Raw genomic sequence first — 27981 nt, 5'->3', positions numbered from 1 at the left:
AAGTGTTGCTCTTTTGGTTTCAGAGCAGGAGGTGTGTCATAGATAAGAGCGTCTGGTATGTTGAGAGCCTCAGTGAAAGGCACTTGTCAAACTTTATTCCGCGTCCATGAATAAATCTCCTATTGTTGTGGTTAACAGCAGCCTCCTATTTTAGTGGGAGGATAACGGGATTTATAAACTCTCCACGTCTCGCGTTATATTTCCCACTAATCAGGAAATGCTGACTTCTTCCACTTACGGCAACAGGCACGTCTGTAATAGTTTGCAGTGCACCGGGTGACAGCTCAGATTAGGTTGTAATCTGCAGCTTCATTCAGCCCGCACATGCACGCGCACCTTGGCCTCCACCGCGTGCACGAGCGCTTCCCCAAATAAACAAAGAAGTAGTCATCTTAGTGAAATGAAACTGAATTAACTTTTTAGGGAGTGTACAAAAATGACAGGCTGTCTTTGGGTGGGTGGCACAAATTTGATGATTTAAGCTTCAAAGCACATGATTAAACATGGTTGAACCAAGTTAACACCAACAACCAAGTTTTATTTTCTGATGTGTAAGTTTGAGGGGGATCACTGTGAGTTTTCATACAATCAATTAGTTTTTACTGATGATGTTTGATTCATGGCGCTGGTCAAAGTTAAGTCCTTATCACGTCTGCTTTGTTCATAGCTGTAGAAATTAGTATTATGATGAATGAAAAGGCACTGTATGTTGCTTTAAATGGACACACGTCTTTTGATATGGTATATAATGGACAAAAAACATACTTGTGCAGGTACATGTGTGTGCGTTAACCAGCCTGGCAGGTCTGTGTGAGGCTTTGTGTCGAGGACAGCGGCACAACACTGCGCTTTCTTCAGAAATCCCCAGGTCCTGGCCGGAAAGGGCAGTTTTTGTGGAAATGTGGACCTGTGGGAAGACAGTGATCACATTACTGTGAGCATATATGCTCTGCTGCTTCTGTTGGCATAGTTTACAAAGCAGATAAGGAGCTGAACGTGGACAGAATGTGGACTAGTGAGGTGGGTGGTAAAAGTTACAGTGAAATATGTCAGAATCATGTTCAACAGGTAGATGAGGACAGACATGCGCTGAAAATTGTGCAAGCTTTGCAGCGCATGTCACATATGACAAATCATGAGCTGGAAGCCACTCGCTAATGTTTCACTGCAGGGATTGTGCAATGTTCAGCTCTGTCAGCAGGTCATGACTGACTGAACCAAGTAAAACTGCAAAATCCATGTTATTGACATCAGCTGCCTGCAGGCTGGATCCTGCACTTTTTGCAAATCATGAGGAGAAAAGGAAATAAAGGTCAAGTTCAGAGCACCAGTCCACTTGTGTCTCAAATCTTCACTCTCTCCAGCCTAGTTTTATATTTTAACATTCCCTCTTCTGTTTCTTCCTGCACTTTTTCTTTTTTGTCATCTGAGGTTGTTTTTCCTCCTCCGACTCCCAAGCTGCTGGGAGCTGCCAGACCCCCACAGCCAATCATGATCTCAGTCCAAAATTCCTCACCACTGACCCAGGCATTGGCGTTGTGTTTGTTTCATCCCACAAAAAGTGTGTGTTTGCTGACTTATTAATGTACAAAAAATGTATCATCTCTGTGTGAATGAAATTATGCTGGGGTTGGGGGCTGGTCTGTCTGTGCTGTCCCTGTTCTTTCTTCTCCGCAGTGTGTGCTATAGTGCATGTTCTCATCTCACAGGCTAAATTATCCTCACAATAATGGCCTCAGTGTGTGTAAAAGTGGGATAGTGTTTCAGAGCCACACCTGACTGAAACACAGAAAGGAGGCACATTAGACGATTATAGAAATACAGAAGTAAAGATCAGAGACAGTTATTCACTCAGTGGACACTCTCCTCTCCTCTGGCCTGTGTGTTACAGCAGTGTGCTCTGTTACTCTGCATATGTGCGCGCTGTCACGTCTCCATGCAAAGTCCTCAAGCAGCATGAGGGATCAGCAGTAAACACTGAAAAAAAAGAAAAAAAGAAAAAGTTGTTAACCCCACACTGCTCTCTTTTGTGTAGCAAACATCAGGTGACCAGCTCTTTTGCCTCTGTGATTAATGAACAATACAGCTCAGTGGCTTATCTCACCCATGAGTGAGAACAGATCAAGCAGTTTATTTCAGACCCTGCTGGCCATGTTTTGTGTTTTGTTAGGATTCCTTCTTGGTCTCTATCCGCCCTCTGGTTAGATAACATGTCAGCTTTTGTGTTTTTGCCTTATTTTTGTTAGAGGTTTTTTAAAATAAAAAGGTAAAACTAGGATCTAATAATCCAGGTCTCTTTGAGGAAATACTGGAATGTATTGTGTTGGTGTAAAACCATACAGCTCATGCAGTCACCCTACAACTGATTTAAAAAAAAAAAAAAAGTTAAATACTGCATATAGCACATCTGCATTTGTTCAGCTAGTACTTTACATTTAAAACTACTCTCAAACTATTTTCTCTTGTAGCACAATTGCATCAGAAACAGTACCCCCCCCCCCACTCTATTTCACATGACCTATTTCATAACCTGATTAGACTAAAATATCCTTTTTTAACTATAAGCAAATACATCTCACTGCTGCTGTGAGTCAGGGGCCCTGACTTTATCAGAGGTGCCACAGATACAAGGACGATCCTCCCATGAATTCGATGAACGTGTTGCTCAGTGAGTTGAAGCTACAGGGGCTGCAGTGTAAATCAAAGAAGGGGCATGTAGCTAGGTGCCAGTCTAAGTTCAGGTCAAGGCTGAGCGGAGCTTTATTGCCAAACACAATGGGTGAAAGGCCACAATGCGAAGAATAAAAGCTGCCTGAGCAGGAACATTACAAAAACAAATGCTTTTAAATGTTAGACATGACTGGCACCCATCAGCTGACATTAAAGCACAATGTGTTTTCAGTCACCAAGAGAAGGCTCATGAATTTCCCTGGGTGCCGTAGCCCATTGACGTCCTTCACCAGGATTAGTCGGCGTGTGGGATAATGATATAATGACGGCCCTATGAATGCTGACTGACTGACTGACTGGCTGGTTGCTTGGACACCGTGCCATGTCAGCTTACATTAGGGTATCATGTTGCTGAAGTGCAGGATCATAATTCCATTAAACTGTGACCTGATGAGGAGACAAGGAGCTGTCAGCAGGGCCTGCACGCGCAGGGCTGCTGTCAGTGTGATAACACAGCTTAAAACTGAGGTGTGGGACAAGTGAGCATCAGGAAAATGTTCTATTTTATGCTCAGTGCTTTTGCCTATCAATATATATATATTTTTTGCACACTCTCATATTCATGGCTCTGTTCACTTGTCTCTGTTTGCAGACATCTGTCATGGGTGTGAAGATGCTGCAGTGTTTTCCTTTCTACAGACGCTGCAAAGAGCGCTGCAAGAGCAGACAGTGCCCCCCAGTGGCAGGTGAGGGGAAATAACTAAAAAGCAAAACTAAAGACAATCAGGTGTAGATTAAATGCCATTGGTTTACATATATGCACTGTCTTCCCTCATTTAGTTCCCACAGAGGAGGCAAAGCCACGTCTGTCTTCCACGACATCCTGTGGAAGTGACAGTGAAGGAGCAGGCAGCTCCCAAATCTATTTCTCCACCAAGGCCCGGCTGTCCTTCAGACATCAGCTGGACAGCAACATCAATGCAGTGGATGCCACCTACTGAAGAGGAGGTTAAGTTTTCCACTTCCCACCTGTGCTCGGAGCCTTTGATGCAGACCTGAGACCCTGACAGCTCAGCAAATGCCTCCATCATCACCATTAGATGTGATCAACAGTAGTTGTGCACAGCTACAGTTCACATTTTAACCAGCAGGTCCTTGCTGTCAACAGACTTTGTGTTCACTCAGTGTGTTAACATTTCATGAGATTAAACAGAGTGGATCCACTGCCCAAATGGACAAAACACTGATAATAGAGAAGACGATGTTTACAGCATTCACCGCCAACATGTGCATTATATTTCTGTTTGTTTTTCTACTATTTCTTTATGTATCTGTTTAATGGCCACTGCTGTGGGTATAAAGACACAGTCTTTTATTCAATTTGGCAATTATACTATGGCCTAAGGACACAGGGGTTTCACAAAGCAGGACGGGGGAGTTAACATGTAGTGGGAGAATATGACAATAAATACCTGTATTGTCTAATATAGTATTAGCAGCCAGAATCACAACTCTAATGTTGACACTGTTTGAGTCTGGCCTAAGACATAAAACCCAGCACACTAACAGTCAAATTACTAAACAACAGAAAAGAACAGGCTGTTTTTAAATACGGTATTAATCTAAACATAGTGCTAATAAATAAGTCATGTTGATACCGTGTACAAAATTTCCAGATGAGGGTTGAGGATGTTCAGCAGCTGTTTATGCTTTTCTACTAGATATTTTGTCAGTCATGCTCAGCTTCGGCTCCAGCTCCTTCTTTTTTACATTTTTTTTTTCTTTCTTTCTGGTTGCATTCGATTTTAAACTGTACTGACTTTTAACAAACCCTATCTGCGGATTTGTCGGATGAACAGGGTTCGTTCTGTTTGCCTATTATATGAATGTAACCACTGGTCCCACGTGACTGTGAAAAATCAAACTTTGCTGTTTGTCCATTGATTCAAACCAGTTATCAGCAAATTTTAAAGTATTGTACATTAAAAGAAAAGAAACTTTATTATTTACTAGCAAAATAACAAAAACTTTCAGTAAAATGTGTCCGGTGTTTTTATTGATGATCAATGTGAACTTCTGTTATATCCGGAAATGTAAAGAAATTATAATACTTTGCTACAAATGTAATTTACATGGCTGCAATATTCATGTAAAAAATTAGTTCACTGGTATAAAAACAAACAAAAATAGTGTCTGTACAAACATCTCTGGACACCTGACCGCAGATGGCCATCACTGCATGTTTTTGGGTTTGGAGATGACGCCGTCTGGATAACGCTTCTTAAACCGTGCCACAACTTCAGGATCCAGGAGATGGATGCCATCAAGCTGGTTTCCTAGAGTTACCCTTCGAGAGACACAAAAAGGGTAAAAACACATTCGGCACATGTAGGCGGTCTTTAAATTAAACCATTAAGTTTTGTTACCAGTTGGGCTGGACGTTGTGTGGTCGGCCGAACAGCTCAATCTTCCTGGTGCCTGGCGAGAGCCTCTCTATCATGCCGTAGATCTCATCTGGTTTGTGACTGGTGGAGCGGACCTAGAAGAGTATGAAGGAAAATGATATTTCAGAAGGAGCCTTGTCAGACTGCAGGAATCAGCTGGGGTGAACTACAGTACATATAAAAGATCTGTATTCATTTACCTCGGCCACAATGACGTCACAGTCCAAACCCCTGTTGAATCCCTGAGGGTTTCCCTTTACACCCACCTTAAGAAAAACAAATCACATGGTATCTTTTATACAGTTCTAATTTACCTTTTCATTTGGAGGCACGCTCACATAAAATGATCCAGGACTCACTCACTATCTTGTTTCCTCAAGCCTGAAGTACATGTTGCATGTTCATCCATATATAGCAGAGACTAAAATATGTACAGAGTGACATTTAAGAGCAGAGACATGTAAACATACCAGACAGTGCTCTTTCCCGTGGTTCAGCCAATGGCCTGTCCTACCAGTGCGGATGATTCTCTGAAGCTGGTTAGTTTTCACCCAAATAATTTCATCGACTCGCTCATAGCTGGCAGGGGAGAATAAAGCAATAAAGACAGCTAATGCATTAGAAATGATAGACGTTGTAACCAAATGACTGAATTATAGTCAACAGGCAGAAAAACATACCCCCAAAGACTGAGACACTCTCTACCCAGCTCCATAGCCCTGTGGAAAGGGGAGGGGTATAGACAATGAGTCTGAGCAGAAAAACTAAATTTGACTGGCAAGATATTAATAATCTCAAGACTATTTCAGATTGTTCCGGTTACCTGCCAGTAACCCAGAGAAAGAGGAAGCCGTCATCTTGCAGGATGGGGATGTTGAGTTTTCTCATCTCGTCGTCAGTCAGCGTACCATACGGCAGCTCCATGTGGATATCCCACGGAGGGTCAGCCATCACCACAGCAAACTTACCCAGAATAGAAACATCCAGGTAGCGGATATCACAGCAGATCCACTGAGGATAAAAACACAAGGTCAAGATATTTTTATAATCCGCCATTGGTCTCTTGCTATCCTACCCCATCTTCTCACTTCATATTTTCCTCACCTGTGCGGGGAAGAGTTTGCCAACGTTGCTGTCGCTGTCTTCTGCATGGAGTCCGAGCTCTGTGGTCCCAGCCTGGGGTCCCAGCAGACTCCCCTCAGCTTCTGGAGGGCTGTCGATCTCATAGTGGACATACTTGCAGGTGTCCATATGGAAACACGTGTTGAGGAAGGAGCAGTCGCCGAGGCTCTCGTCTGTGTGCTTGTTGATGATGCGACTGAGCAAGAAAACACACAGCAAAAAGTAAAACAGCTGCAGAAACATTTGAACATCAGGTCTGAATAAAAATCAGAACTAAACCACAGAAATTAAGGCCACTCTGAATAACACTTCAGTTCAATCCATATTCATCATTTTATCTAATGAAAGATAAATTGTTTGCAGGGCCACATCCAATAACAATCAGATCTGTGCTGTCTGAGATATCCACTGTAGAATGAGTAAATACAGCTAAGTACTGACCGGAAGTGTAGCTTGGTGCATGGCTGAGGTGTGTCTCCTGAGCGCACACACTCCTCTTTGGTCCCATGGTCGCAGAATTCCTGGACCTGAGCGCGGCCGCGAGACCGGAATTTCTCCACAATGGACTGCTCCTTGGCAGTGCTGGCATTGAGCAGCTCCAGAATCTCTCTGCTCACCTATAGAGAAATAACGTCCATATTACTTCAAGACGGTAACCACCTCTAAACTATTCTATGTCAGTTTCAAGGGGCTGAAAATTGAACTGGTCCAATTAATCATCTTTCGTACCTTCTTACTCTGCTGCTCCTTGGTGGACTGCTGGTTCAGGAGGCTCTCAATCTCCATGTCGACATGTGATGATTGGCTTTTACTGCTCCTCCCCTTCTTGTCAGCCCCACTCCCCGATGCCGACGACCCCACCAGCTGTGAAGAGGAAGCCGGCGTCAGAGAGGTAGAGGACGAGTGTGGAGGAGAAGCAGAGCTCTGTAGTGACGGCGAGAAGCCCGCAGCTCTTTTGTTGAGGCTTTGGTCTTCAGCTTTTCTCTTGACTCCAGTCCTTTGGGATCCAGCCCCAGACCCGATCATAGCCCACAGTTTTGTGTGGTCCACTGCTACGACGACTGTAGAGGAGGAAGTAGTAGAAGATGAGGTTGAGGTGGGCTGCCTGACCTCGATGAGCTCCTGGGCGGAGAATTTGAGCAGCAGACTATGGATGCACCCATGACTCACAGGCGATTCAGACTGGGAGCAAGAATTAGACAGAAGATAATGAAGTACAGTTAAAATGACCACAAGATAACCTTCCTTGATAAAACTCTTGGGTACATATTCTTAAACTCACACTGTTGAGTTCATTCGTGATGGCAAGGGAGTCTATAGGTAGTGAAAGACTCAGATCAGACAGATATCCCAGCAACCTCTTCTCTAGCTCAGGGTCTGGTGGTTTTTCTGTTTCCTCCTGAGAAGTGAAGGAAGCCGACGGAGCTGGACTGTCACTCCTGACTGTGGAACCATCAGTGCTGCTGCCACCGTCTGACCAAGAGGGGAAGGAATGAGAGAAACTTAACTGTGAAAGTGTTTTTAAAGCAGGATAATGCATTGTCCACGTTTTACAGCTACCCGATCACTTTTGACCAAGTTAAATTATTATAACTAAGAACTACTAACATCTGCTGTAAAGCTGCAAATAGTGATTGTTCTCAATATTCGTCAATTTGAAAGATATTTATTATTACTGATTAATTAAATACTATTTTAGTTTAGAAAATGTCTGAAAAAAAAGATCCATCAGTGTCCAAGATGGCATGCTCCAACACTAAACCAAGAAACTCCTACACAGTATTATAAAATGCAACGGGGGGAATATAAAAGCCTAATATTTGAGGCTGACAGGATTTCTTGTTTTTTTATCAGCCTTTGATTAAAATATCGACTAACAGATTAATCAAGTAATTTGCTGTAAAAGTGGACATTGCTGTGGTATCGGGGAAAAAAATGTGCATTTGTCTATATTTTTGTAAGTTAGCTTAACAAACAGTGAATTTATTAACTGGAAGATCAGTGCACTGATTCATTAAAACCAAAACAATCGTTAGCTGAGGCCAAGCTGGTTCAGTCTGGTCTGAGCGTACCCGCGGACAGCTGTGCGGGGTCTTTCCGCCTGCGCTGTAGCCTCTCCCGCAAAGAGTCCAGCTGCTTCTTGTGAGCCTGGATGTTGCTCCAAGTGTCCGACATGACGAGCTGGATTTCACAGAAATAACACTCCACAAAAACACTGGAGGGGTGTAACGGGTTTCAGGCCTCAGCGCGTCCCCCAAGGAGCTCAGATTGTATGGTACATCCAAATAAGTGTCGGACCAACAACTTGATTGAAGAGTTCCGGCTCGGTGGTACTTCGTGAATTAATGATTATTGTGGCAATTTTGTCACAATTAAATGTAACATAATGCACTGATTAGGCGGTGTCAACATTTGCATTTTGTGATATAAACGCTCCGAATTTGTCTACTCTAATATGCTCATTTTCTCACAACATCATTCATCGGAATCATTTCCCGACTACACCAGCTTCCGGTGTCGCTGAAATTAAAAGCCTGTTTCCCCTGTGCTAAAGCTTATTGCATTCGTGTTATTTTGTGTAAGAGACGGTCGTTTTTTGCTGCGTTATTAACACCAGAGGTTTAGTTTCTATACTTATTTCATAACCTGTTGCCTTTTGCTCCACTCCAGCCGCTTCTCTGTTACCCTTAGCTACTGCTCGGAGCTGAAGATGGCGGAGGAGCAAGTGGAAGACAAGGAGCTGCAGATCATAAAAGCAAGTCCGGCCAGTTTTATTCACACTAATATTTAAATCCACGGGGTTTCTGGAGTCGTCGTGTTTTGTTTTGTTCTCATGCGGTAATGGTTTTGAGTTGTATGTTGTTTTGCCTGCTGGACAGCTCCTCGTTACTATAACAACAGATTGAGGTGGTGTCCAATCTGTATTTCTGATTTGAGGTTCTTTGAGTCCTTATTTATTAAGAGTTTAAGTTATTCTGTGGGTAGAATAACTCTAAATGTTGACTCCCAGATAAAATACCACTTATAATGTTATGTGCATTTAGTCTGCATCTAACCACCCTTGGTCTCTATGTGGCCCTGTGATGGACTGGTGACCTGTCCAGGGTGTACCCCTGCCTTTCACCCAAAGAGAGCTGGGATAGCTCCAGCAGATCCCTGTGACCCCAAATAGGAATAAGTGGGAATAGATGATGGATGGATGTGCAAATATTAATTAACCCAGCCACACCAAAAACATAGTCTGTTGTGTTAAATTACATTTTCCTAGACATGACGACTAAAATGTTGTTATATTGGAATATTAGTGGATCTGTAATGGCACATGATCGTCCTAGTTTTTCATCAAGTCAGTATCGTACTACAGGCAGACTGAGCTCTGAAAAATGTAAGAATTCACAAACCTGTTTTTGACATCTACCCCATCTGTCCCCACTCTCTTGCACCATCCCCATTACAGGAGCTTGTGGATGAACTTTATCATTTCAGAGATTGCTATTTTGAGACTCATAGTGTAGAGGAGGCTGGAAGGAAACAAAGCGATGTTGCACAGGAACTAGAGAAGGCACTAAAGAAGCTGGAGGAGAAAGAAGGTGAGTATTGCATTAAAATAACACTATATTGGTCTTTAGTTTGCAGAATATCATTCACATCCACTGTACCTCTGCATTTATGATTTTCCACAGAGCGATATAAGCACAAAGCAGAGTTTCTGCTGCAGAAAGGCAGGTGTCTGAATGTAGCTCCAGACTTCAGTGCCATAGCAGAAGAGTGCCTTTCCCGTGCTGTGAAGCTGGAGCCTAGCCTTGTCGATGGCTGGAACACATTAGGGGAGCAGTACTGGAAAAAAGGAGACCTGAATGGTGCCAAGAACTGCTTCACTGGAGCCCTGCAGCAGGTAGAGCAAAAAAGGAGAAAAGAACATTTCAGCTGTCTAGACTTTATATAAAACGCTGCAATTTAAGAGTCACATACCATGATGTGGGCTAAAATGTGAACTATTCTGTAAAATAAATTTTTAATGCTAAAAGTGATTAAAGTATTTGCTTTAAAGGATTGAAAATGCAGCATGTCTCTGTCAGTATGGAGTATTTCAGTATAAATGTTTTCTACTCAAGATCCCTGTTGTAGAATTACAAATAATCTGGAACTAGAGCCAGTGAACATGCAGCGCTGAAAGTACTGAAAACATTTATGGCATTTACCTTACGTATCTTTTACGCTAGGTTTTATTTATTAACTCATCTGTCTGTACTTTATCTTCCTCTTCTGCAGAGCAAGAACAAAGTGTCTCTTCGCAACCTGTCCATGGTGCTGAGGCAGCTGCCAGCAGCTGATAATGATGCGCATGGCAAGCAAGTGCTGGAGAGTGTGGACATGGCCCGACAAGCTGTCCAGCTCGATGTCACAGATGGGACGTCCTGGTGTGAGTAGAGTCAGGGTTGATGAGGGTAAATGACAGGAAATTGGGCAGAGCTCCATCTGTAGTCACACACATCCAGATTTAGAAGGACATTCTACCAGTGACTACACAGACTGTGTTCTGTCCTGACCTTTTTATTTATGTTTTTACAGATATTCTGGGAAATGCGTATGTGTCCCTGTTTTTCACATGTGGCCAAAATCCACAGTTGTCTCAGCAAGCTTTAAGTGCCTATGCACAGTCTGTGAGTATACACATATACTTTTACCAACAGCCAAGTTTCTGCTGTTAGAATTTCATTGATGCACTAATATTACACTCCCATCTTACTGCTTTGTAGGAGAAAGTGGACAGTGCTGCCTCTTGTTACCCAGAGCTACACTTCAACCGAGCCACTCTGTTCCAATACGAGGAGATGTTCGGGTCTGCGCTCGGTGGCTATAGCCGAGCAGCAGCACTCGACCCGGGCTGGGAGGAACCTCCAGAGAGAGAAAAGCAGCTGCTGGAGTATCTGGAGAAAGTGACAGAACTTATACAGAACAAGGTTAGACAAGATGGTTGGTTGCAAAAGTCACATGGATTCATTGTTAGAAGTTTTGGAGAAAATTTACACAACAAAGCAATTTGTATTTTAAGTGAAAGGGAAGATACAAAAAATAAGACATAAAACAACAAAGGAAATTGTGTCAATATTAAAATAATTCTATATTAAGTTTGTGTATATGATACTTTCAGCATTGCCTCACGATTATAGGTCGTTACTTTTATTTTACATTGTTTAATGTTACATGTTGTAATATATTTGTTATTATAAATTTAAGCCTGTTTGCTGGCATTTGTGTGCATTATGTCAAGATGACAAGATTTTTTTTCTTTCATCACAAGGTGGCAGCAAATCCCAGGCCTGTCTTTGTTTTCTCCACTAACCTTCAGTCTCCTCATCTCTTCAGGGGAAGGTGAAGGCCCGTCGATTACGGACGATGCTCTCTAGCCTCAACACGTCAGCTTTAGGTCCCTGCTCCTCCCCTCAGTTTCGTTCCCCCACAGGCCGTGTGGGTAGCCTGGAGCCTCGCACATTTTCCTCCCTCGCACACGGCCACAATACAGGTGTGGCTGCCTTGGGCAAGGTGGTGTTCAGCCTGGCCTCTGCGGGTCACATGGCCTTGTGAGTTTTTTGTCATTAATAACCCAGAACAGTTTCTTTCAGTGTTGGTGTGATAGTGCAGTTCTTCATTTTCGGAGTCATGTTGTAAAATCTTGCATTCTCTTTTTTTGTAGCACATTTGGCATGGTGGACAGTGAGGAGACGTGTATAGTGGTGATGGTATACAATACAGCAGACAGTTGGGGCGTCCTGATAGGAGACAGTGTAGTCGTACCTGAACCTCAGGTCAAACGACACAGTATAGCGCATAAAGATAAGGTCAGTGTCTCATGTGTGTTGATCAGCATTTACTGAATAATGTCTATCTGCTTGTCTAACTGTTCATCTTCTTCTCTCTGGTAGTCGTTTGACTTCAGAAGTATACGAGTGGACTCTCCGCTGCTGCTCATTGTTAATGGCAAGAAACAAAACATTCAAAGTCAGATCGCTGCCTCCGTCAGCTACAAGACCCAGAGTGAATGAGTCGAGTGAGAATAAAGATGACCACGTTTTTTGCTGGATATGGAAGAAAAGTTTAGATAATTTTGGTTTTAAAGGATTGAAGATTACAAAGTTTGTGCCTGTTGTATGTGATCTGTAAATAAAGGTCATCATGTTACACTGTCTTTAAAGAGACAGTTTGTTTATATTTATAAATATTTTCTTTTTTGTATTTTCGTTGTTATGGGGACTACATGCAGTTGTTTTTGTAAATGAATGGACCTGTGTGACAGTGTGATGCCAGTGTGACTTCACTTTACCATTAAAAAAGCCTTTTGCCTCAAGTATTCTGCGTAATTCCTTAAACAAGTGTTCACAGTAATGTCCAAATAAGTGATATTTACTTAACCAAAGGCCTTTTTCACAGCAGACACTAGGACAGCAGTCAAAGCACAGGTGTTCCGATTAACAATGGCCATGACAAGCCGTGACAGTGAGCCAAGATAACCTTCAAACTGAAGTGGAATTTAGTTATCAGTTATTTTATTCACACCCATGGTTTTCCTATAGTGACATATCTACACAGGCAAACAGTACAACAGATAAAATATTGAAATGCTTTCATTTAGTCTTTAGGTCTGATTTTTTTAATCCTAAATAGCATTGAACCCACAGGTTATTTTAGACAGCTTTAGGAATCAAGTGTTTCTTGTTTGGCTAAGTTTGTACATGCCCAACTACTATTAATATCTATATTTAAATCAATGCAGCACCTTAAGTTATGGTGAAGTTAAAGTTACATAAAATTCATTAGTCAAAAATGAGATGGTTGTTTTTTAATATTTTGGACAGTTAACCTTGTATTTACTTTTACTGTACACACAACACAAATTTATGAGTCGACAAAAGTGGCATTCAAGCACCAGCTTTAACCTATTTGTTGTTCAAAAACACATCTATGGTTCAAAATGATAAATACCACAAAAATGCACTTAAGGCAAACCCTCAACTAAATTATTACTAAACCAGAACAGGGTGGTAACACATGAATAACTGCAGTAAAATTAAAGTCCCACAGTAACTACGAAACCTGTTCCTTCAGTGCTTCTTGATGAACACCTGGCCTCTCTCCCTGGCAGGGGAGCTGAACTGAAAAAAGGTCTGGGCTCCATCGGCTTCCAGGCAGGAGAAAAATCGACTATCCCCATCACGGCCCATGGTGGGAAACCGAGGGCTTATTTGGGGCGTTGCATGCTGAGACACCCCTGTGTGACAAACACAGGAGGATGACGGATGCCCCTCAGTATTATACTGACAAAAATTCCCTGACATAGACAATCGGTTCATTACTCCTACAGGGTTTTTTTGATGACTACTACTTTCTTAACACACCTACAGCTGTGTCTTCTTTTGTTCCATTTGACATTATTCTCTCTGTGCTTCCTTCCTCTTCCCATTAACCAGTGTGGGCACAGCACCACAACTGATTTACTAAAAGCATTTCATTCTCAGACAGAAAAACACTATATTCCATTTGTAGTGAATTAAATATATTGATTTTCTTTGCAAGCAAAATGTTATGGACCATAACTGATTATAGTCATTATCATTATAGAATTAAACTCACACCAGTTAGTTTGTTATCACCTTAATTTGTTTATAAAATCTCAGATATAGTGAACATACAGCAATAAGAAGACCTTTGAAATTTCATATACTACGTTATCATCTGAAGAGCACTTCTATAACTTGGAAAGGCGGTAATTTAAATTCAAACTGTTGTTGTTACCGGTGTTGAAGTCAGGATATCCTGGCTGTAGCAGTGTGTCTTTTTCCCCGACACCCACCACCATGTTCCGCAGCCTCAGCGAGTCGTAAAGCCCCTGCAGCTTCTGGTACTGCCTGTTCCTCTCCATCAACCTCTCAGATACCTCACTGTACTTCCGCTTATACTCCTCCATAACCTGACAGAAACAAGGATTTTAAAATATATTCCTCTCAATTTATACATTTCTAAATCAAGTCCTTAAAAAAAACTAAGAATTCAGGTGAGTAACTTTCTGATGTTCCTGAACATTAAATTTCTAATGTCCCTCAACATTAAAGCTACTAAAGTAAAATTGCATAACATATGTTCCCTTACCTCAACACAAAAATGTTTCTTAATACCACCAACCAGATTCTAACTATATTTTTATTTTTTTCATCATCAAAGTTCAAGGTAATTGTGGTAGATAATGACCAGCCATAAATTTAACAGATCAGAGAGCATGCTAAAGTCATATAAATTACTTAACACTTGAAAACAGTTCAAATATGAGATTACAAATTAGCACATCAGTTTAAAAATTGTGATTTACCTTCTTCAGGGAGGTGATTTCTCCCCTCATGGCAGTGAGCTCCAGTTCTCTGCTCTGGTTCTGCTGAGTTAACACCTTCTCCATTTGCTTCAGCTGTGCCTCAGCCCTTGACAAACTGTACTCTTGGTACATACGTTCCTGGTGAACCTGTATACAAGAACCTGACAAGCTAGGACTGACACAAACAGGCAATTGATGTTCACAGATATAGAGCTGCCCAATATTCATATACTATACATGTAGAGAGAGAAATATTTCACCTGATAGCTCCAGAAGGCCAGAGCACGGGTACAGATGTCCAGTACTATGTCTGGTCGCAGACCTGCCAGCACCATGGCTTTATACTCCTCAGAGGGCGACAGCTCCGTCCTCACAATGTCCAACTTTCCAGACAGTGCAGAGGAGCAGGCCGGGCAGATGGCAGGAGAGCGGCTGAACTCACCAGACCCATGCTGATCACAGAAAACATGTGAGCAGGCTGTGACCCAGGCGAAGCCGCTCAGCTTGGTCCGACACTTTGTGAAGTTACATAGGAGCGTGTCATCGCAGAGAGACATGGCCATGACTGTAGAAACACAGTAATCATTACTGGGACCACGGAAACACAGTGATTAGTAACATAAATATCTATACACTCACATACATTAAGAATTGGAAACACATCAAGGAAAAGCAGATAAGAATGGTCTTTAAATGAACATCTCTTAGCAAAACCAAGCATGTGAGTGGGACTGTCACTCTCTAAGACATAACATTTTCAGGTTTCAGGTAGTTAAAAAAAACTGTATAGAAAATTTGGGACTTGAAATCAAAGAATCAAATGAAGAGTGTTGAAACCCTATTTTAGGAAACTACTGCTAACTCATCTTTTCAGGCCTTTTTAATCCTAAAATCCTAAAACAGATCAATTTCATGCTATATTCTAGTTAGCGTTACAGATTTAACTAGCGTTAGCAGCTCTATAATTACCACTCAAGAGTCAATTAATTAGCATTAACGCTAGAAGTTGTAGCCACTGATCTAGGAACTAGCTAAAAAAAAACTTCGTATAATTTCCACTTGGTTATTCATTTTTACTTATAGTCAGCACTAGAGTATCAAGTACTACATTAGAAAATACCAAATACTCCAAATATCATAACTTTATAGGAAAAAGACTTGTTAGCTAACGTTATCTATGTAAGTTGGTTACCTAGCAACGTTAGCTAGCTAGCGTCCATTAAAAGTTAGCATTAGCTTTAGCTCTCAGGCTAAATTGTTTCTTTCTTTTATAAAAACACGTTTGACTTTTAAAACTGTATTATCTGTTCACATTTAAACAAAACTCTTAATCTAAACAGGATAACTTTCTTATTAAACAACGTTATTCTAACTAATGTTAGTTTCAGACAACACACTCACGGTTTATGTTATTTCTTCCCTCAGCGGGTGGCAGCTGTTGACGTCATGTTAATACTGGGATCTGATTGGCTGATTGCAACTCAAACTGTTAATGGTAAAAACTAACAAAAAACTAACAAAAAACTAACAAAATTAATTTATAAATATGAGAATTAACCTGTAGTATGCCAAAAAGTCCTTTATTTGAGGTCTTTTTAGGACAAAAATCATGTGCAAAACATTCAGGCCTAATACATTTAAACCAACTGAGCTGTATTTTGAGCTGTAACCTACATCTATATATGGTTTTAGCATAATCCTGAAAGTGCGAAAAGTAAAGTTTATCGACATGCACTTCTGAAGATTTCACAACCAAATAAAACTGTAACAATGATGAGAAATTTTGAGTGAGTATTTTGTGTAGGCCTATATGCATTTTGTACTACCTACTTCATAATTTCACTCTACTATATCAGAAACCTTCATAAAATCTGATGCATTTCACGGATGAAATTACCCAATAGCATACAGGTTAGTCACCTGGCTAAATGCAATATTAAAATGCTTGTATTTCACTGTATAAATTATGATGGTGCAAAATGTTACTCACTCATTGAAAGAATTCTACCTACTAATAAATGTTATTTTTGGTAGTTTAAGCATATTATGATAATAGGCTATTTACTTAGGCTACTTTTATTTAAGTGCAATCTTGACTTTTTTGCTTTTATTGGAGTATTGTTTATAATGTGTTAGTGCAGATTTGTTTAAGGAATGGGTTTTAGTGCATCTTCCACTATTGGAGGCTAGACTTTGACTTTCCATCCAATTTGATATTTATTATTTATTATACTTAATGGACACTAATGCACTTGAATGAAGTCAGTCACTTGATTTAACACCCCAAACTGTAACCATGTGGCAGTTATTTCCCCCAAATTAAATAATGCTCTATTTTTCTCTGAGTGGACATATAATGTGAGACACCTACTTAAATACGTCCCTCCTCCTTCCACTTTTTTCTCTCTCTTTTATCCATTTCTCCACGTGGTACAGGAGTAAAGGAGGGGGTGAAAGAGGGGCATTGTGCTGTGCAGCAGTGGATCCGGGGGCTCATAGTGAGTGAAGGGAGATGCTCACTCAACTGTGTCCAGCACGCCATTGTCAAAGATTCCCATCTATTCTCTGCCTTTTAAATGGAGCTCCAGTGTAAGATGCTTTTTGGGGTCGGGAGGGGGATTTATGCCTTTGGTGATAACACACGAAATACATGCATGCATGTGGAATGGCTCTGTGGCCCCACTTGCACACAACAGCCACTCAGTACACTTGTTGTTGACAATTGGACCTATGTGGAAATCAAAGAGTAGAAAATATCGCCTGTACACTCTTTATCTGACACAATAACACCAGCAGGAAGATTGATATTGACTCTTTTAACGGGAACCACCTGCCAGTCAATTATTACAGCTATGATTTTATTATTTATCCACCTGAGCATTAAAAAGTAAGTGCAGTACATCTGGGATAGATGGTGGATAAATCACCTGTTAGATGTGTTTTTAATTTAACCCATTTTATTACCGCCTATGATTTAATCATTATTTTAACAAACCCTTTTAAATTTGTTTCAGGCATCCAGCGGCTTTGACACCCCTTCGTCGTGTTTTATTGAAAGTTTATAGCTGCTGCGTGAGTGTGTAAAGAAAAATAAAGCTGGGGAGCAAGAGAAAGGGAGAACCAGGGATGCTGTGTGTTACACGCCATTGAAATGCAAATATCATCGAGGAACAAGGAGTGGTTCTGTCTGTATGTGTGTGTATGGCGTGTGTGTGTGTGGTGTGTGTTTATATGTGTGTGTGTCCGCTGTATGTGCATGCAGCGGGGCAGCAGTGTTAGAGGAGGGGCGCAAATTGGACAAGTTTTGGGGGGAGAAGAGACTTTAGAAAACAGCCACACACACGCACTGACGGCAGCTTCACATGACACGGGTGCAGAGACCTGCGGATTTCCAAACACCCATGCCATCGTTTTGACTAAATGAAAGACCGCTCTTCCCACATTTAAACATTTTTTCTAATTTCGTATTTTTTATCCAACGGCTTGCGAGTGTTGAGCGACATCTGAACTTTGGATGCTTTCAGGAGCGCGTCCAAGTGCGCAAAAAACGTGCCTAGTGCCATTCAACCGACTGATGCCCCCCTCTCTGTCTGACTCGCCGTGAATCATGTCACGCCGGAAGCAGAAGCGGCCCCAGCATCTCGTTAACGCGGATCCGGGGGGCCCAAGACTGCTATCACACGGTGAGAAACCTTCTTTACGAGTGTGCATACTGGTACTCATCACTGTATGTGGAATTCATTTTCAATCTGAAAATCTTAAGAGGTCTCAACAAAAACAACAGATAGCCTATATATTACTCGTGAGCTCTCTTTAAAATATTTTCTTTGATTTTCACCGGGTTATGTATGCATGGCTACACTCCAACAAACGCACCTGATTTAAAAGTTTAAGAATAAGTTAGTCAGCTAAAGAAACCCCTGTTGTTTAGTCATTGGTTGAAATGGGCCCCACTAAATAGAGGCCTTGGGCACTTTGGCTGGGGCCAATAAACCTTTCCCTGTTAAGTGAATAGAGCAGGATTAACTAACATACATCTGTGGCCATTTTCATGTGCTGTGCGTCCTCTAGAAACCAACAGGCTGCTCTGCGCTGACTGCTGGAGGTCTTTGACTAGTACAGAGCACTCTCTTATTTGTTAACAATAGAGAGCATGGTGGGGGGAAGGGAGTAGTAGTGTTTTTGGTAAAGATTAATCTTCCACCCTCCTATTCTCTTCTTCTTTCACTCCACGTTCATGCTTTTCTTCCTTATGCAGTCCTCGTCCCCCATTTTCCACCTTCTCACTATCTCCCTCCCCTTTCTTTCTCTCTCTTTCTGCTCCCACAACCCCATTGACTGTATACTCCTTCACAGTTGGGGGGGTGAGGGGGTTTAGATGGATGAGAAAAAAGATTCAGAGGGGATAGAGAGATTATTCTCAGATTTGTACTGTGTTGCAGTGGGATCTAACTTCAAGTGCGTGCGTCTAAAAGGCTCCGCAGGTAAACTCCTACAGATGAAAAAGGGAAAGTTTTGATTATGTGTTCATAAGTTTGTCTATAAGTCACATGAATTTCATTGACATACAGTCTTTCATTCCATCACTATATCTCTCCAGGTGGGAATAGTTAGTTTGTCTCTCCATTGTTGTTACCCTCCCCCTTCTTTTTTTCTTTACTCTCTCTCTCTCTGTATTCAAGATTCTGAAAGAATTTGACCCGTGAGTGGCAGAGGTCAGATTTAGTTGACCAATCAGAGGGTCTGGACAGTGCCCAGAACCCTTAGCATGGCCTGACCCTTGACCTCCACTGTGACGTAAGGGGGGAAGGGTGAATGGGGAGATGAAAGACGCAACTGCTGTCGGGAGGGGGTGGGTTAAGAGGGGTTATGGGTTGTCTTGGTGATGCCTATTGTCCTTTAAAATGTGTTGCCATAGCAGCAAGGTGGTCTGTAAGCTTTTTTGTGTGTGCAAGATGTTTGAGGAGTTTTGCTCCGGACAGCGCAGATTGAGACAACACATTACAAAGACTCATAGACTGTGGAGGTTCCTCCACTTGTTTATTTGCTTGTTCAGGGCCACTTCCTAGCAGACATGTCTTTTGAAGTTGTAACTGAATCCCTTGGTATGCACACAAATTCGAAACCTAACTTTGTGAATTGTAACCCAGAGCAGTGAAATAAACACACACTGCAACTGAAGCAGAAATTTTAAATGGATTTTATAAATCATGATATCTAAACCGATAACTGGAGACTGTGTGTTGCATAATAATGGCCCTAAAAAGAAAGAGAGGTTTCAAAAAGTTTTTACCTTCATCTTTTTCTGTAAATCCACAGATGAGCATCTGGCAATGAAGTCGCCATCCACATCTCTGGGCTCAGAAGTGACCTCATCAGGATCCTCCTCCTCATCCCCCACCTCTCTCCAAGACTGCCAGCCGCCCCTGGCCCCTCGCCCATCCCCTGGTGGGCTCCACGCGCCCTCCTTACCCAGCGAGAGCTCGCCCCCTCCTCACTGGCCCAGCCACATTGCCCCCTTCACCACCTCCCTCCCAAACACCCACTCGTCCCTGTCCCCAGACTTTCCTCACCCCTCTCTGTCTTCCCAAACTCATTCACCTCCTCCCTCGGGTCAAACCTCAGGCTCCCACAGTCTGTCCCACCAAGGAAATTCTCATTCCACCCTGATCTCACCACCAATGGCCAGTTCAGCCAGCACCACTACTTCCTCTTCCTCCTCCTCCTCCTCATCTGTGCCACCTCACAGGGACAGCTCTAGTCCAGCTCAGAATCAGTCTTCCAGTTCTCTGGGGCAGCAGGGACAGATTCAGGTACCGCCCACCCTGGCAGTACTCCTAGAGGAGCTGAGGGTTTTACAGCAGAGGCAAATCCACCAGATGCAGATAACAGAAGAGATTTGTAGGCATGTTTTAAGACTTGGTGGAGCTGTCTTTGGTCAAGATAATGACACACAGACCAGTAGTGGAGACAGCAACCAGAAGTCTACAGGAGCGGCGTCTTCATCACCAACACATCCTTCCACTGCCACTCCAGTCACCACGACCTCATCGCTTTTGACTGGCCTTCCATCTTCCCTCTTCCCCCAGCCAGCTGTCTCCAAATCAGGCACTTCACATGTTAACGGCACCAGAGCTCAATCATCCTCTACCTCTTCCTCATCATCCTCTTCTTCCTCAACTCTTTCATCCACTATCAGCTCCTCTGTTGCCTCGTTACACCCACTGTCTTTATCACTGGGCCTACCACCACGCTACCTCCATGAGAAATCATCTAACACCTCTTCATTCAGTCACAGCAATAGTGTCAGTTTCCCTACTGCACCCCTGCCTGCTACCAGTCATTCCCAAGACCTCCAGCCCAGCTCCTCTCTCGCTCCTGCCTCCCTGTCAGGGCGCCCTCAGCATGTATGCCGATTTTGTGGGAAAGTATTGAGCAGTGATTCATCACTCCAGATCCATTTGAGGTCACACACAGGTGAAAGGCCCTATCAGTGTCCGGTCTGCTTGAGCCGTTTTACAACCAGAGGAAACCTGAAAGCTCATTTCCTTCGACACAGAGAGCAGAATCCAGAGCTGTCCCTCTCCTTGCTTCCCCCAGCACTGTCCGAGCAAACGCAGAGTGGATCTGCCCCTGGAGCCATCCAGAGAAGGAGAAAACGGCGGGCTGATGATGACGAATCATTTAATGGAGTGAAAGGAAGTATTCCAGGGATGTCAGAGAATATGGCTTTAGGATTTCTGTCTGGTGCATCCACTCGTCCTTCACCTTCCTCTCTACCTCTGCCTCCCTCAGTGGACATGGCGCTATTGTCCACAGCTCATTCACTGCTACAGCTGAACAGAGCCTCTGCCGCAGCTGCTGCCAGCGCATCTAGCACTGTGCTGCCTTCTTCCTCATCCTCATCTTCCTCCTCTATAGGAAACCAGTACAAAGGAGCAAAGCAGCAGCGTTTTGATGAAAACACACCTCCTCACTCCACCCTCCATACTCCAACTTCCCCCTACTCCCAACTGGCACACCTCCCCAAGATTCTTTTTCCTGGCGGTGCCTCCCCTCATCACCTTGCACTTCTCCGGCCCCCAGGCCACCCATCCAGCTCTCATCTCACTTCCACTCATCAATTAACCTTCCCCTTTCCACCGTTCCCCAAACCACCAACCTCGTCTACCTCTTCATCCTCTCCCACCACTTCTACCCAGACCTCGGACACCTCCAAGTTGCAGCGGCTGGTCCAGAAACTGGAAAAACAACCACAGGGAGGTACCTCCACATCCTCAGCTGCCTCTTCTCCCTCCACCTCCTCGCAAACACCTGCTGAAGCCAATGGGGAGACAAACGGCCACGACCTGACCACCACCTCCAGTGCCTATCGCAGGGAAATGTTAGCAGCTCTTGGTCTAAGTCCAAGTGCTAATGCTGCAGGACTAGTGACCAGTCAGGGAGTCTCAGGATCAGGCACTACAACTACCACAACCACCCCTTCCCTGCCTACTACCCAGGTTGCTAATCAGTGTGGAGTGTGCCTGCGTGTCCTCAGCTGCCCCAGAGCTCTGCGTTTGCACCAGGCCACACATCTGGGAGAGCGTCCCTTCCCTTGTAAGCTATGTGGTCGCTCTTTCTCTACAAAGGGTAGCCTTAGGGCCCACCTGGCGACTCACCGTGCAAGACCACCCAATGCCCGTGCCCTGAACTCTTGCCCGCTGTGCCCACGCAAGTTCACCAATGCCTTGGTTCTTCAGCACCACATCCGCTTGCACCTAGGGGGGCAAATACCACCTGATGAGGACATCCCACCTGAAGATGGTGCAGAAAGTGCCATCTTAGATGAGGGTGAGAATGACTCTGTCAGTTCCCCATCTAAAGCCCAACAACTCCTCCCTTTGGCCTTAACAACAGGCTCCAAGTCTCAGACTAATGCACTCAACCCAGGGTCCATTTCTAAGAAATCCACAGCTGCTGATGCCATTTCTGTAAAGATCGAAGAATCTGAGGGCTCAACACAGAGTCTAAGTCCACCTCTGACCCGTAATGCCCCCTCAGCAGGAGCCGAGGACCCCCTGTGTGTCGGAGACAACGCCCTAGTTGATTGTAGCCCTATGAATGGCTCTATGTACCCGGAAGAAGAGGTCCACATTGACTTGGGCAACACCAGCCCTTTCAAAACACCCTCAGGCAGTTCTCATTCAGCTGCATTGAATGGAGATGCAGACGCAGATGACACCCCTCTTTCGCTCTGCATTTCCAAGCCTCAAGTTGAATATGATACACTTCATAGAGGGGTCAATAATGATGATGCTACAAGTTGCCATTCTAACCTAAAATCCCAAGCTCTGAATCCCTTACCAGCAGTCACCCCTCCCACTAGCCCCAAAACTATCCCAGAAGCAGAAGGGGCCTGTGGCAATATACTACAGGAGCCAGAGGAGAGAGATGATGCCCAAAGAAAAGAGAAGAGTGAGACCAACACACCCAGTCAGCCTCTGCCAGAGTTGGATCCAGAGCCAGAGAAAGACACAGAAATAAAGGAGGGTTATGTTGTTCCAGAAAAATCTTCAGAGGATCCAGAACCCTGTGAGCCAGCACCGCCACCACAGAACCAGCCTCCACGCCCAGACAAACCTTACAGCTGCTCCCAGTGTGGAAAGGCATATGCCAGCCGCAGTGGGCTTAAGGTAAGAGTTGATAATAGTTAGGACTAACACTGTGCCAAATCAACAGTCAATGATTTTGATTTTATAAAATGCAAATATTTAAATAATGTTGTGTTTTTACATCAGATTTTGAATGTTTGGACTATAATCAGGAGTAAATGACTCTGTTCACCATCAACAGGGACATATGAAAACACACCCTGGAGCACTGACCAACACCCCCTCCAAGGCCCAAACCAGTGACAGTGATGTTGTGGATCGTAGTTCACAGTCAGCTGAAAAGACCACCAGACAGCAGCAAGAAAGACAGGGATCAACTAAATCCCCTGAGAAAGGTGACAGCACAGATCCACCACAAGTCAGTGTTGGTTCGGATGTGGCGGGCGAGCCTATGGACACTACTGAGTAGAGAGTTAGTATTTTTGAATGACTGCAGTCAGTTTTTAAAGGGTCCTGACAAAGGAATGTATTTTTAATAGAATAAAATGTGTTTTTAGGGTTATTAATTCTAATTCATGTTTACCTTTTGTATTAGGCAGATAGAACTAGTTTATATGGTAGTATCATTACAAGAGATTGGCGAATGTAGTATTTTAGCGATGTATTTTTGTACTTCAAAGACCACAGTGAGGCCTTATATTACACACTTCATAGCATTGTCATGCTAGCAATGAACTGCTTTTTTTCAGCACATAGCATACTGTATAATATCAAACAACCAGTATAAGCTGATTTGAATAAGAGGAGGCTCCAGAATTTTACATAACTCCATACCAAAACGGGCCGAATTAGTAATGGCCAGTGTTTGTAAATATAAGTTACGGCTACATTTTATGCCTTTTTATAGTTACTTTCTTACTTCCTTGTTTTTAAATGCAATGCTGCTGAATGCATGTTTCCGATGTGCTGAGTTGCACCGAGTTGCACTGTGTCCTGTGCTGCCGAAACAGCTGCAGCATGCTAGCAATGATAATAACCACGATGATAATAACGATGGTGATGATTGTGTTAGATTTTCGGTACTTTTGTGAACAGCCTTGTACTTATAGCTGTGTGTAGCTGTAAACTTTGCTAGCAGCAAATGGCCTTATCCATACTGATGATTGTAAATGTTTTTTTTGTTTTTTTTTGTTTATGTTGTCGGTCTGCTATGTCAAACCAACGACAACGATGAGCCCCGTCCTTTATCTAACTCTCCCTCCTTTATCCTCCTTCCCTTCCCCCTGCTCTCCTCTCTCAAAGCACTTGAGAGTTTTCTGCTCCTGCAGAAATTGTCTGCACTCACTGCATTCCTGCTTAGCCCAGTTTAGTATTTTTATGCTTCTCTTTTCCCTTTGTAAGCCCTTTCTGTAGCAGTGACAAAATTTGTCCCCATGCTTCCCATGTGATGTATAAAAGGAAAATAAAACAATGGTGATGTGGAGCAGAGACCTGTTTGTTGCTCGTCTGTGTTTTTTCATTAATGATGGGGGGTGTTTTTTTTCTCCTTTTTTTGTCTGGGTTCAGTCTAAGCCTGCATCTCTGTGAATTCATTTATCTGTTTAAGTATTCTGTTTGCATGACTCTTATTCTGTGGGCGCCTGCATGTACGCAGTTGGTGAGTTTTCTCCTGTTTGTTCCAGCTCTCTCTCTCTCTGTGTGTGTCTGGATCGGGGGGGCCCTTTGTCTGAGGCGCTGGGCTAGCTGTCTCCTAATTCTGCCTTTTTTTGCCCTCAGTGTCTTTTAATATGTTTCAGTTCCCCCGTACGGTGTGTGTATGTGTGTGAAAAGGATAATCAGAGCCTGTATGAGTGTGATTGAGGGTGCAGCTGTAGAGGCCGCCACCTCCATCCCTCCCTCCCGCCCCTCCCCTGCCTATCCCTCCTTTCTATGTCATACTCTCTTTCATACGCACTCTCTTTCATTTTCTCTTTCATTTCTCTCCCTCACTCTTTCTACTCACCCCCTCACCCATATAACCCCCGACCACCACTCTCCTCCTCCTCTCCCACCCCGTGTAATGAGCTGACACACAGGAAGCTCTAATCCTCACACAATGCCACCCCTCTTCCCCCCAGTGTGACTGGGAGCGGGACAGGGGGCAACAGGGACCAACCTGGCCCAGCTGTCCCCAAAATGGCCGCCTATAATCCCTCCGGTTTTTAGCCCTACAGTGGCTCCTGAAACCATGACAACTGGTAACCAAGGGAAAGAATGCCCAGGGCAGAGAGCAGGACAAAAGGAGTGAAAGGAGCCATGTGTGAGAAGTTTGTCCACATGTGTTCATGAGCAACAAGAGACGTGTCTCAATCAAAAAAAAAGACAACAACAAAAGGAGGCAAGTCAGCTTGATAGTTTGCATTTTGAGAAAGTAGCAAAGAAAGGGAGGTGCATACAGAAATCCACAGGTGTGATGGGTGCAGGCTTTGATCATATTTAACCCATTTATCACCGATCACTAAGCTTTAATCAACTGTCTGCAGACATCAATCACCTTCAGTGTGAAGAAAAGACATTTTAAAGGTGCTAAAGCTTATAAAGCACACATATTTTACCTCCTATGAATGATGAATCGACAACCATTTGGAAAAAAACAAAAAACAAAAACAGTTTACACACACACACACAACTATATATATATATATATATATATATATATATATATAGTTGTGTGTGTGTGTGTGTGTGTATATATATATATAAAAGGATCTATGTTCACCATCAGGACTTATCTGGAGATGACATCAAATCCCAGCTTTTACATTTTTTTTATAATTACTTATTAAATCAGGTTAATTAACAGCTGATGTGGAGTAAACTGTTTTTTTTTTTCCAAATGGTTGTCGATTCATCATTCATAGGAGGTAAAATATGTGTGCTTTATAAGCTTTAGCACCTTTAAAATGTCTTTTCTTCACACTGAAGGTGATTGATGTCTGCAGACAGTTGATTAAAGCTTAGTGATCGGTGATAAATGGGTTAAATATGATCAAAGCCTGCACCCATCACACCTGTGGATTTCTGTATGCACCTCCCTTTCTTTGCTACTTTCTCAAAATGCAAACTATCAAGCTGACTTGCCTCCTTTTGTTGTTGTCTTTTTTTTTGATTGAGACACGTCTCTATATATATATATATATATATATATATATATATATATATATATATATATATATATATATATATATATATATATATGAGATATAAAGTTTAAATGAACTAAAAGTAAATATTTAACCCTGAAACAGAGTCTATGTAGGACTGTTACATTATAAGAGATAATAAAAAGTCCTATTAAGATCACTATAAACTCAGTTCTGGTCCTTAGGTTTTGTACACATCCACAAGAGGGCGCTATGGTCCATAATTAGGTCCAACAAACTAGAAAAAGGATTTGACAGCATATGCTTTATGACTGGTCATTATTAAATGTTATAAAATCATTTAATCTAAAATTATTATAACAATGAACATGAATGAACATCAGATGACTACCACCGCAGCGTTTGTTTACTGAACATAATTTATTTCTTATGTGGGAACAAATTAAACTAATCAAAGGTTTTTTGTTCATTTCAGGCATTGCAGATCACTCTCATATTTAAAGTTGCATAATAATAGCCCCAAAGGAAACACCCAGAACAGCTGTTTGATGTGCGCGATAATTTAATTAAAACCCTATAATTTCACGGCGAAACTAACTCAAGGGACACAATGCGAGGAAATTACGTCTCCTCCCTCCTCTCAATGTCGGACTCGTTTCCTTGGTACTAAGCAGAAGTACATAAAAGCCTCAAGTGCATCAGCTGAGGAGCGCAGAGGTTTATTCTCGAGAGAAATAAAAAGAAAGGACAAAGACACGGCTGCAGCGAGGAGGGGTGAATAAATAATCTGAACTCACACCTTATTGTTTTTTTTTTTTTTTTTTTTTTTTTTTTGTAAAAATCTGATGCTGCGCGTTTTGGACACTGAAGAGGGAGCCAAACGGGGCTGAGACGCGTCTGGATAAGGTGAGTCCCCCCCAGCACCACATTTCCTGGTGATTAATGTAGATGAACCAATCGCTGAAGACAGTTACAGCCTGATTTACAACGTGGACACAGCATATTTTCATTTATTAACCCGTAATGTCATTCCACGTGTGCTTGGTTGCCTTTAGCACTTATTTAAAACTGCATCATTTAAAGCGGGTCCAGTGACAGCTGTGAAAGCAGCAGTGAGTTTGGCAGGTCTGTTGGGTTTAGTCTGAACATCATTTGAAATATTTCTCTTAAAGTGAGAATGACAAACCAGAGAAGGATTTTTATAGCCTAGTTACTGGTAGAGGTCAGGTACAGCCTAGCAAATCCTCCAAGGTGATATCTCAACTTTCCAGTCTAATCCAAAGTCATAAAAAAAATAAAACCAAAATCCTCATAATAATAAAAGGTGAGTTTTATTGTTGAGTGTTTTATAAGCTACTTAAAATTTCAATGATTCCACTAACACTTGATTAAGGAGGTTTTTCTTGATCCAACATGTAACCTTGAGTAACTCATGAAGGACTATTTATCAGCAGCTTTTGGACCTTGGACCCTCTTTCTTTAAGAGCCTCGCCTCGGTGTCTCTGGCACACATTTGATCACATGCAGGGACGCTAAGACTACTGTCTTTCTCCTCTACGGTCAACCCACATGCTGCTGATCTGCTGCTGCCTCGAGGTATCACAACTTCTCTGTCACTCTTCTCCTCACAAGCTTCACCTTTG

General features: G+C 42.7%; 5 protein-coding genes across 10 annotated transcripts in view; 3 read left to right on the top strand and 2 right to left on the bottom strand.

Moving 5' to 3' along the window:
* Window positions 1–1511: 1511 nt before the first annotated feature.
* On the bottom strand, window positions 1512–8533 carry mettl3 (methyltransferase like 3). 3 transcript variants are annotated; one of them, XM_026319008.2, is made up of 12 exons: window positions 8309–8533; window positions 7519–7709; window positions 6966–7418; window positions 6678–6853; window positions 6219–6432; window positions 5938–6125; window positions 5795–5833; window positions 5585–5693; window positions 5315–5380; window positions 5097–5209; window positions 4874–5017; window positions 1512–1977 (listed from the first exon to the last, which is right to left on the bottom strand). In XM_026319008.2, exons 1-11 carry the CDS (start codon window positions 8409–8411, stop codon window positions 4903–4905), a joined length of 1767 nt encoding a protein of 588 aa, XP_026174793.1. In that variant the 5' UTR covers window positions 8412–8533; the 3' UTR covers window positions 1512–1977; window positions 4874–4902. The 3 variants fall into 3 exon arrangements, with proteins under 3 accessions (XP_026174793.1, XP_026174803.1, XP_026174783.1); XM_026319018.2 differs by having other exon boundaries at window positions 4886–5017; XM_026318998.2 differs by lacking the exon at window positions 1512–1977 and having other exon boundaries at window positions 4705–5017.
* A 194-nt stretch (window positions 8534–8727) lies between these two features.
* ttc5 (tetratricopeptide repeat domain 5) lies at window positions 8728–12588 on the top strand. The gene is made up of 10 exons (XM_026319029.2): window positions 8728–8814; window positions 8907–8991; window positions 9694–9826; window positions 9920–10131; window positions 10509–10659; window positions 10809–10900; window positions 10997–11200; window positions 11607–11821; window positions 11935–12079; window positions 12164–12588. Exons 2-10 carry the CDS (start codon window positions 8947–8949, stop codon window positions 12281–12283), a joined length of 1317 nt encoding a protein of 438 aa, XP_026174814.1. The 5' UTR covers window positions 8728–8814; window positions 8907–8946; the 3' UTR covers window positions 12284–12588.
* A 751-nt stretch (window positions 12589–13339) lies between these two features.
* Window positions 13340–27981, bottom strand: part of ccnb1ip1 (cyclin B1 interacting protein 1) — a 15449-nt gene continuing 807 nt past the window's right edge. Inside the window, exons 2-5 of the mRNA XM_026327899.2 lie at window positions 14862–15166; window positions 14602–14748; window positions 14031–14205; window positions 13340–13506 (exon numbers count right to left, since the gene is read on the bottom strand). Of these exons, the coding sequence (XP_026183684.1) occupies window positions 13340–13506; window positions 14031–14205; window positions 14602–14748; window positions 14862–15164 (792 nt within the window). The 5' untranslated portion in view covers window positions 15165–15166. The remainder of the gene's footprint in view (window positions 13507–14030; window positions 14206–14601; window positions 14749–14861; window positions 15167–27981) is intronic.
* Window positions 18209–24160, top strand: si:ch211-212k18.5 (sal-like protein 4). Its single transcript, XM_026327825.1, has 3 exons — window positions 18209–18284; window positions 19921–23276; window positions 23437–24160. The coding sequence occupies exons 1-3, from the start codon at window positions 18209–18211 to the stop codon at window positions 23662–23664; spliced, it is 3660 nt and encodes a 1219-aa protein (XP_026183610.1). The 3' UTR covers window positions 23665–24160.
* Window positions 27156–27981, top strand: part of slc7a7 (solute carrier family 7 member 7) — an 8977-nt gene continuing 8151 nt past the window's right edge. The window contains exons 1-2 of one of the 4 annotated variants that reach the window (XM_026327859.2): window positions 27156–27244; window positions 27793–27934. The gene's annotated coding sequence lies outside the window, so the exon portion shown is untranslated. Of the gene's footprint in view, window positions 27245–27519; window positions 27663–27789; window positions 27935–27981 lie in introns of those variants that run through there. The other 3 variants (XM_026327867.2, XM_026327877.2, XM_026327886.2) reach the window with 3 other exon arrangements.

Source organism: Mastacembelus armatus, chromosome 18 (genome assembly GCF_900324485.2).
Source record: "Mastacembelus armatus chromosome 18, fMasArm1.2, whole genome shotgun sequence".
Taxonomy (NCBI): Eukaryota; Metazoa; Chordata; class Actinopteri; order Synbranchiformes; family Mastacembelidae; genus Mastacembelus; species Mastacembelus armatus.
This window is presented reverse-complemented; position numbering and strand designations above follow the sequence as displayed.

Bases quoted from the DNA above. Each gene is read 5' to 3' on its own strand.
- mettl3 (XM_026319008.2), bottom strand. From the start codon at position 8,411: ATGTCGGACACTTGGAGCAACATCCAGGCTCACAAGAAGCAGCTGGAC. The intron at 6,126-6,218 runs GTGAGGAAAATA...TTTTATCCTCAG, and splicing joins GCAAACTCTTCCCCGCACAG to TGGATCTGCTGTGATATCCG. The intron at 5,381-5,584 runs GTATGTTTACAT...GTTTTTCTTAAG, and splicing joins ACGGGAAAGAGCACTGTCTG to GTGGGTGTAAAGGGAAACCC.
- ttc5 (XM_026319029.2), top strand. From the start codon at position 8,947: ATGGCGGAGGAGCAAGTGGAAGACAAGGAGCTGCAGATCATAAAA. The intron at 8,992-9,693 runs GCAAGTCCGGCC...TCCCCATTACAG, and splicing joins AGGAGCTGCAGATCATAAAA to GAGCTTGTGGATGAACTTTA. The intron at 10,660-10,808 runs GTGAGTAGAGTC...ATGTTTTTACAG, and splicing joins CACAGATGGGACGTCCTGGT to ATATTCTGGGAAATGCGTAT.
- si:ch211-212k18.5 (XM_026327825.1), top strand. From the start codon at position 18,209: ATGTCACGCCGGAAGCAGAAGCGGCCCCAGCATCTCGTTAACGCGGAT. The intron at 18,285-19,920 runs GTGAGAAACCTT...GTAAATCCACAG, and splicing joins CCCAAGACTGCTATCACACG to ATGAGCATCTGGCAATGAAG. The intron at 23,277-23,436 runs GTAAGAGTTGAT...CACCATCAACAG, and splicing joins CCAGCCGCAGTGGGCTTAAG to GGACATATGAAAACACACCC.